Below are 9,832 nucleotides of genomic sequence, written 5' to 3'. Positions count from 1 at the left end.
CTCTGCCTCCTGTGAAGTTTGGTTCCTGGAGGCAGATCTTTTTTAAATACAGCAAGTGTTGGATAATTGGAAGGGTGGAGTCACTGTAAACCCCGACACACCTTTGTCAGGACTTGTTAGGGAGCAAAGAACTGAAAGGAACAAGGGGGAGAGCAGGAGAAGTGAACATTTTTGAAAGATCACTCAGCCCTAACACACCTGGGCTGGGTCTGGATAAAAAAAAGTGGGGCCTGCAAACATCTTGGAGAAAACACCAGGAGGAGAAAGAGAGAGGGGAGTTTATTCTAAGTTGTTTCCAGTTCCTTCCAAATCTCAAAGGAGGTGAGTATCAGGAGATATTTGCCCTTTCTCCCTTCTGGGACTTTGCTATTTAGAACTCAAGTGTTTGTTGGGAGAAAATAAGAGCAAGTTGTTAAGGTTCAAGTGTTGTGCTTGAAGTGATTAACTGATCACAAATGGTTACTTTGGTTTCTGCATTCTGCTCAGGGCAGGTCTTTTAAAGGAAAGAGAAGAAAGATTCATCAGTGGGAAGGAGAAGTGAAAGGCCAGTTTAGATAACTTGGGCCCTAGTGGCCAGTTTGTTTTTTTCTTTTTTGGTTATTTTCAGTGTTACAAAGTGGCTTGTGTTAAGTTGTTTTATTTAGATTATGACAGAGTTGATAATTCCTTCAATCTCAGTCTCTCACTCTCTCACTACCTCTGTTTCTTTCTCTTCCCTCGGCAGCAGACAACAGCTCAGAGGGGAAGTTAAAGAGTAGGTAGGTGGGAGCTTCTAGAAGCAGCCCCTCAGTTCTGAGAGCTTAGGTGCTGGCAGGGGCCTCTGCAGGCGGCAGGTTCCAATTAAACTCAAGAGTATGGATGGACATTGTTGTTTATCACACTTTCAAAATACTACTGCCTCTAATCTAAAGTAAAGTGTAATATCTGAAATGATATGGTTAATCCAGGAATTTCCTGGTGTCAAACTTAGAACAAGAAAAAAAAAAAGAGAGAGAGAGAAAATAGTATCTGTGCACACACTTTTACTGGTTAATTTGCCCCCTCCCTGCAAATAATTTTGGTGTGAGAATTTACCAACTTCAGTATCTCACTGGACCGCACTAACTTCTCAATGACAAATTGCCGCTTTGCTTTTTGAAGTGTAGCAAAGCCTCTGGCACATCCCTTTGTTTGAGTAGCAAATAGTTGAATTTGTTAATGTCCATAAAATACAGTGTAATTTTTAAAAGATAGCCCTTTGAAAAGCAGAACGGTTTCTCCTCACCCCTGTATGCTCTCTCTTAGAGCTAAGTCACAGATCTAAGTCAGAACTAGACTAGAGGGGACATCCAGCTCCTGATGGATGCCCCTCAGAGAATCAGAGGGTCCAGCTGTACTCTGAGCCCCTTCAAACACCGACACAAATCTGATCAGAGTCTATTTGAGGGGTAGTTAAAGAGTCTTGCCTCAAGCTTGGATCGAAACTCAGATTCATGAGACTGATCCCACCTAAGAACTAATCCCATTCTTAGATTATGCCCTGCTAGGAGTCTATGTCTACATGGTTTGGGGCTCTTCTGCTATTGTGAATGGTAGCAGGACTCAACGAAGCACGCTGTAAACAGGTGGCACAATCACAAAACTGGTGCCCAAACTCCCCCAATCTCAAGTTATGAAAATCAAGGATGCCAAATGTAGTGAGGGAGCACGCCCATTGATTGCTGAGATTTTGCAAAACAAAAACCTCTGAGACCATCAACCCTAGGGCATTGGTTTTCCTGCTCGTCGTCGTGCTGCTTGCTTCATCTGTGCTAACGGATCACAGCTAGTGGATGGTTTTCTCGTGCTTGAACCATTTTGTTGCTTTGCTTTAAAATTTGAAGTGTACAGAGATTGGAGTAATAGAAGCTGTAAAAGTTACTTGCAATTTCTTAACAAACTATAGAAAGATTAGGTCCTAAAATAAGAACATTCAGCTTCTCCATTCCCTTTCTTATTAAAGACCAAGTGTCTCATGGGTCAATAGAATAAGATCAGTGTGATAGTTTACTACTCCTAACAGTGCTTTGTCCTTGTGTGTGCTGGTGTTTCTCCACATCATCCTCGGAATAGTTTAAGGTGAATGTGACATTTAAATGAAGTGAAAAGAAAATTCAAAAGAGTAGAAAAAAGATTTTGAATTGTGTTTTCCTGCATAAGAAAATGTCATGGGCAAAAACTGAGGACTGATGGATGTGGGGGGCAGGGGGGGATGGGCATAGAGGAGGACACTTATGGGGATGAGCACTGAGTGTTATGTGGAAACTAATTTGACAATAAACTATTTGTAAAAAAAAAAAAGAGAAAAAAAAAGAAAATGTCATGGGATCTTTTTATTTGTTTTTTACATCTTTGAAAAATCATTAACAATGACATAATCACGAAGCAGCTCCTTAGAACTTTGGATGGAAATTAGCATAGTTTTAGAATTGAGAACCTAGTGATCTGCCCTTCCTTGATTCTAGTGAAATGGCCTAAACATCAAAGAAGTTAAAATTAAGGAGTTAAAAATTATGTGACTTGACAGCGCTTCCATTAAGTAGTGTTTTGGGAGGAGAGCACAGTGGGTGAGCAGCCTGGGAGAGGCAGGCTCCACACGTGCCCAGGCCTGTCAGTCTCCTTTCCCTAATGTTGCACTTCTTAAAACTTTCCGCACTGAAAATGTTTTAAAAGGAAGTCCTGTGGGAATGCTGTAGGTCCCATGGGACCATCCCAGTCAAGGTTTGTGCCTCAACCTATCACTTTCCGTCTGATAACTCACCTAAAAAAAAAGTTTCATCTTAAGTTTTTGGTCTAAAGGGTTCTGCCTCCTGGCACATCCCTGCCACTTGAGACTATGAGTCTGGGAGACAGTCCTCAGAACTTCATCCTGTAAATTCCAGGCCTAAGAAACCATTCTGTACGGCCATGAGACACAACCATTTGAGAGGTTTCAGGCCAAGAGAGTGGAAAGGGTCCATCCACCTGCACCCACCTTGGGCACATTCTCTCCCAGAGTACCTTCTAGTGAGGATCCCCCTAGGCCCTGGAGGAGGATATCTGATTTCTTAGCAGGTGATCTCTTTGTACCCTTCGGGAGGTGAGGAACCCTGTACATTTTGCAGCACATCTCAAGGCTCCATCTTAGAGACTTCATAAAAAGATGGGTGTGCCTGGGAAAGTGGGTTATTTTTCTGGGTACAGAAAGAACAACAAAACACTCCCTGGGGTTGCTGCCTGGACACCGAGACCCTGATCAATTGGAGCTACCATCAGTCTGCTTGATAGCTACAAGTAAAATAAACCCAGCCAAATCTAAATGTATAGCTGCTGACAGCAGCTTTCTTTAACAGATCAAAATAAGCAACAGGAAGTAAAAGCTTCCCTTGATTGTTGTAAATAGTTCCTTTCAGGATAACATTTCATATCAATTTAGGTGCCACCCTCGGTGGCTCTGTACTGGCAGCCAGGTGCATTTGAATGTTTAATCTCTGAAATGTCTCCCGGCCTGCAGGTAATGACCAATTAAAAAAGAAAGAAAGAAAAGAAAAAGATGGAGAGGGCTTCAGAGGTACCAAAGGCAATTATTGCTTAAACAAAAGATTTCAAAGACGATGTCTGGTTACATGTAGGTTTGGCTGACAATAGTCATACAAACTATAGCCAGAATGCAGACACAGGCCGGGTTCGGCCTTCTAATGGCGCTGGTCTCCCTTGTGAAATTGTTTAGGGAGCCCCTCCCTTTTGGCTCTAGGAAACATACCTGCAAACACTTTCTGTGGCTTCTCAGATCCAGCCAGCAATTTTTCCATGATGTCTCATTCCTTGCCTAGAGCTCCATTTAAGAAACTCCAATGAGCAAGAAGTTGGCACATCACCCAGGCCCTGAAGCTACCTGTGCTGATCTTGGTTCATTCCACAGGGGAGCTGAGGAGTTGGTCTCCTTCCTGTGGTCTTGCCTTTCAGCAGGGAAGTCACCCAGTCCTGCATTATGATGTTCATGGGCCCTAGATGCTTATTCCTTTGTGGACCCCTTCCTCCATTAAAACAAAAACAAAAACAAAAGCAAAAAAGCACAAAACCTTTAAAGTTATATTTTATAACTGCATTGAAAGAATATAAACCAGGTTGGATAGTGTTCATTTCTCCTTCTGATTTTTAAAAAGAAATGAAAACACTTTTGTACGTCCCTAAAAGTATGATAGGATTGGGCACTCTGTCTTCTATGTCTAGTGGATAAGTTGACCCTAAAGTCACCAAGCAGGTAAAAAAGGCCGAAAGGAGAAATCTTCAAGCAAGGGGCACCTTGGGCAGAAGTGGCTTTGCCCAGAATTCTAGAATCCAATTTGAATTGCATCCAAAAGAGGAAGGGAAGGTTAGGGGGAGGAGAAAGAACCACAGGAAAAGACAGATTTCAAGTCCTCCCAGAACATGGGACTGAGAAGTGCAACAACAAGAACCCAGGAGGGTGGGGAACCCTGTCGTACTCCCCTGTGTGTATAAACCTGAACCCCCACCCCAGCTTCTTGCTGTCAGTTGGCCTCAGTCCATATATGTTTCAGGACACAGTGGACAAGATCTCAATGATTTTCCCTTCCAGAAGCAGGAGTGAAGGAGCAACATAGACTAACACACAGATATGTCTTTTCCTGTGTATTTCTGTATATTTTACACATTTTCTTCATATATTTTTCCTACTCATGTCTGCAAATAAGCATCATGGGGCTACCTTGTTATGATGGGAAAGTTTCATACTGTGAAAAGTATTAAGTTCCATACAAGTACCACTCATACAATGATTTTTCTCCCTAATTTAAATCCATCAAACATCCATTCTCCCATCTAAACTCTAAATAATGAAGTAGGAATGTCTTATAGTCATAGAGTTCCAATAGAACACTGAATGTTATGGGAGACATCAAAATGAGTTTGTTAAAAGCACCAAGTGTCTTGACAGATATCCTTCAGCTGTTTGGCCAAAAATGGAGGTTTAATAGTCAAAGCTCAGGACACCACATCTTCCATGTAATCCCTTTAATGCTCATCAGGGGGCACCTGGTCAATGAGATCCTGAAAAATAAGCTCTCCACACAAAAGAATAGAATCCAAAGTGGAACTATTAAATTATTCCTTCTTAGAACTGAATCAAGAAGTGGGAATGACTTGTAAAAAAATATGTACAATAAAGAATTATACCTTAAATTCTAGGGATCAAGTGTTTTTGGTTCTCAACTTGCATAGTAGGGACCTATGCTTCCTAAGAGTGATGGTCACAGTCATGGCTGATCATGGTTTCTGGCTTTCTGCAGGTGGCTATGGTATGGATGTTACCAAGAAAAATAAGCGAGACGGCACTGAAGTCACTGAGAGAAGTAAGAGCACAAGATATTATAATTATGAAAGTAATAAAAAAATTGGAAAGAGTAAATAATTCATTTCCTAATTCCATCACAACTTCTGTATCATTTCTAAATTGTTTATTTTTAGTTTTTCTTGGGTTTTTTTTTCTTTTTCTTTCAATGTATCATTTAAAATGTTTCCTAAGTAGACTCTATTCCTTCCCATAAGATGGCTTTTGTTGATTTTTATTTTAACATACTTGTAATCAAACTGTGTTCTGCTTTTCTTAAAAAATGAAAATTACCATTTTGATATAGTTTTCATAATTAGCATTTTCCATAGCTGCATAATATTCTGTTGAATGAATTTGCCATAAGTTATTTAACCATTTCTTTATTTAGAATACAGGGCAACTGAAATCCAAAAGAATAATGTCCTAGTTAGTGCAGGGACAGAGTTAGAGTAACACCCATGTCACAGTTGCAATCTACACTAAAATTGAAAACAGACACATTTCTTTTGTGAAACTGCCCAAATGATAAATTCAGAGACATTGAAACTGTCCCCTAAACAGTTCTAACTCTTTAATTTATCCTGTGACTTTCATACATTTCTAATAAAAATATTCTGGCTTCCCAGACTTGGAACTTCAGGTTAAGAAATAATTTATTTTTATGTGTCCAAGAATCCCAAAGGTCCACACAATGAGAGGTTTGGTGAAAGCCCAAGGACTATTATTCAAATCAAGCAGCCATTTTAGTCTAAAAACCCATTTCCTATTATGCATGGAATGCGGTTCCTGCTAGGACAAGAAATCAATTAGGAAAATACAGTGTGAAGAAGGAAGCGGGTGGGGGCAGCAAGACTGGTGTGGGATGGAGCAGTAGCCAGCAGGACAGCTTAAATTAGCACAAAGGATCCTCTACCTTTTCCCCTTTCGCCACCTCTACCGACATGCACACACACATGCACACCACACACACACAAATATACCTGGACATGTGCACACATGTACACACACACAAACACACCCCAGAAGTGTGCTGTTAAAGACTGATGACCTCAGCTAGATGGGTGCTCCTTCATATCCCACACAGAGGGAGGTGGTGGTGATGGTCATGTCAGAGAACAACATTGGCCCTGCTTTGGTTCTAAGAATCCACCCATCTCCCCATGTTGCTGCAGGGGAGAAAGATTCAGAAAGGCAACAGATCTTCTAACTGGTGTTTAAGACATACTGGAAGGTGGGCCACCTGGGTAGCTGAGTCGATTGAGCATCTGACTCCTGGTTTCTGCTGGGGTCATGGTCTCCTGAGTTCAAGCCCTGCATCTGGCTCTGCGCTGACACCATGGAGCCTGCTTGGGATTTTCTGTCTCCCTCTCTCTCTCTGCACCTCTCCCTGCTCACTTTCTATCTCTTCTCTCAAAAAACAAACAAAAAACATACTGGAAGCTTTTGTTACCTCCATAGACTCATCATCAGTGGAGTCTGGAGAAACTCAATTTGGAGAGGCAAAGGGACTGGTTCCTCAAGTCTATCTTTAATGTTCATCTATCCCCAATTTCACCCAGCACCAAGTGTGACTTACTGACCTCTACCTTCCTACACACACCTCCTTACTCTCAGGGATGGCCCTGAAGATTTTGGAATGAATTATGTCCTTGAAACACCCCCAGCTTATAGAGAAGTACAAAATAATTATCCACTTCACAGTGAAAACAGCCAGGATAATGCATTGGCCCCAGCCAGATGGGGTGACCATACAGAAAGGGAAGTGCAGACACAGTGTGTGACTTGACACACTTGAGAGTGACTTGAGGCCTTGGTCCTCCTTCAAAGGTGAATCCAGGCCTGGACTGGGTCTAATTGTTAAATGAAAGACATAGACGCTAAGGTAAGTCATCCTTCAAACCAGAGGGTAACTACTTTTGGTTCCAAAAGGACATAAACTTGTTTTCCAGGTACATTATTATTGTACCATTGTTATTGTACGTATTTTTACCTACAGTGGGTCAGATCACATACCTTAAAGCCCAAGTATACAAAAATCTATGTTGAACCTAATTTAAGATGCTGAGCCTATGACAGATGGTAGACCTTGCCAAAATACAGGGAATTCAGTGTGTTATACAAGATCTTTTCTTTTTATTGTCTTTTTCTAGTTATCACGGAAACAGTAACTACAAGACTTACATCCTTACCGCCAAGTAAGTGACTATAGAGATCTTTCTTCTCAGTAAGGCATGCCTGAAGGACTCCACATGTAACCTTTTCCGTAGGCACTCACTTTTCAGATGAGCAAACCCAAAAGATCTGAAATCTCTTTTTTAACAGCTGTATTGGCATTAATTTACGTACCACCATACCACCAGTTTGAAGTATATAATTCAATGGTTGTTAGTATTGTTAACATTAGAAATAAAACTTCCAGTTATTTTACCAGCAACGTATGTTTATTTGGGAATAACTGAGAATCACGACCTGGAGCAAACTAAGGCAGAACCATAAGCAAGTCCAACAAACAAAAGAAAGAAACATTATTTTACGGAGAAGAAGGAAGAAGCTGGGAGGTGTTGTTTTAAATGAAAAGTCCATTGGAGAAAAGCAAAAGTTCAGGGTGATGTGTGGCTTCTTATTGGCTGAGTTGCAGGCATAGTCGATTTCCCTAAGGAGATGCAACCTACATCTTTCCCTGTTGGGCCTATAATTGATGTTTCTTTCCCTCTGAGGATTCTTCAGCTGAGTCTATAATTGACAGTGCTTCCTGAAATTGGCATTAAGTGGCATGGCTTCCCTTTCCAGCCTCCCCTTAGCATCAATTCACTTTAGTGATGTTTCCTTTTATTAATTTTCTCAGTATATTTACAGAATTGTGCAGTCATTGCAACAATCTAATTTTAGAAGATTCCATCACCCCAAAAGGAAACTTCATGGCCATAAGCAGTCACTCCCCATTCTCCATCCCTTCTCCCAAGCCCCTGAGAACCACACGTCTACTCTCTGTATAGATTTGCCTGATCTGGACACTCGTGCCAGAAACCTCATCCAGCCTGAGCATAGGGTGGGAGGAGGGAACCAACCAGCAGTCAGGCTTTTGAGTCTACTTTTTTTCCTGAGGAGGGCTTCAGGTTTAGTGGACTCTGTAATGGAGATGCAGCCCTAAAGCTACCCTGCTCCCCAGGAAGCCTGGCTCACAGAGGGTGGGGATGAGAGGTCAGAGCACCATGGGCTGTCACATGGAACACCAGCAACCCAGAGCTGTCAGTCACTCTTCCAGCGAGTCTAGTGGCTGGCATGTATGTGGCACTGACCTAGCAGTTTCAAAAAAGCAAGCCCAACCCATGTCCTGGCCTCACAGAACTTCTCATCACTCGACTGCCTTTTCCAATACTTAAATTTTCCTAATGAGCAACTTGTTATGCTCCACCCAGAAGACTTTGCTTTTAAATTGGGTGGAATATTTGTTCTTGACATTTCTGTCAAAAACAAATGAGAGTATGGCAGCTTACACCTGCAAAGGGACCGCAAACCAAGAGGGTCATGGGTGATAAGCCAAGGGTGGTCTCTGCAGCAGAGGGGGAGGGGATCCCCTAGCCTGACCCCACCCATAAATTGTCACCTGCTTCTTGTTTCTGCAGAAGGGGGAACCAGCAATGGCTATCCTAAAACGGGCTCTCTTAGTGGAGGGAGCCGTCTGGAGAAACACAGCCTGACACATGGCAGCAGTGGCTACATAAACTCAAGTAAGTGCCTGGCAGAGGGCGGGGGTAGGGGTGGGGATTGTGGTAGAACAGATGGACAGGGAGAGAGGGATGGTCACAACTGCTTGTTGTGATCCATTCCAAATGCCCCAAATTGCTATGTAACTGACACATGTCACACACAGCCAATGAGACACTTTCAAATCAGCCACATTCGAAGCCTACTTACAATGGGATCAATTTTCATTAAGTCCCCATTATAAATAACAGTAATCAAGAATGCTTCATAGGGAGGTGTCTCTTTTCCTACTGAATCACTCTCTTTAAGCCATTTCTTTTAGAGAGGGGTATGCATGCATGAGCGTTTACAATTTCAGTTAACAACAACAACAACAAAAGAAATTTAGGACTGGATTACTCTGTTACGGAATCTAGTGACATACAATCCCACGCCGAGTTTCCACTGGGCAAGCATCCAACACAGGCCCGTTGTTCCCAGTGAAACACTCTTTCACGGTAGCTTTCAAACTGCAACAAAACAAAGCAAGGCAAAACAAAACAAAAGAAAACAAAACAAAAAACAAGCACACATTAACCCCTGAAGCCATTTAAAAAGTCTTGGACTGACACTGAAAAAGAAGATCCAAAGACACACAAATAGCTGGGTTGACCAAGAAGAATGTTCACCGTTAGCTGTCAAGGAACACTTCCATGTCCGATTATACTCTGGTCCATCCAGTAGTGAGCTACAATTAAATGCCAGGTCTCAAGAAAAATCCTGCCAGAGCCTCTC

At 42.0% G+C, this 9,832-nt stretch overlaps 1 protein-coding gene across 1 annotated transcript in view; it reads left to right on the top strand.

The window, feature by feature from the left end:
- Positions 1–273: 273 nt before the first annotated feature.
- The window catches only part of COL17A1 (collagen type XVII alpha 1 chain), a 49,549-nt gene continuing 39,990 nt past the window's right edge, over positions 274–9,832 (top strand). Inside the window, exons 1-4 of the mRNA XM_077748454.1 lie at positions 274–321; positions 5,307–5,369; positions 7,501–7,545; positions 8,977–9,081. Coding sequence (XP_077604580.1) covers positions 5,318–5,369; positions 7,501–7,545; positions 8,977–9,081 — 202 coding nt within the window. The 5' untranslated portion in view covers positions 274–321; positions 5,307–5,317. The remainder of the gene's footprint in view (positions 322–5,306; positions 5,370–7,500; positions 7,546–8,976; positions 9,082–9,832) is intronic.

The sequence above is a fragment of the Crocuta crocuta genome, unplaced genomic scaffold (assembly GCF_008692635.1).
Source record: "Crocuta crocuta isolate KB4526 unplaced genomic scaffold, BGI_CrCroc_1.0 scaffold619, whole genome shotgun sequence".
Taxonomy (NCBI): Eukaryota; Metazoa; Chordata; class Mammalia; order Carnivora; family Hyaenidae; genus Crocuta; species Crocuta crocuta.
Note: the sequence above shows the minus strand (reverse complement) of the source record. Positions and strands in the feature narration are given on the sequence as shown.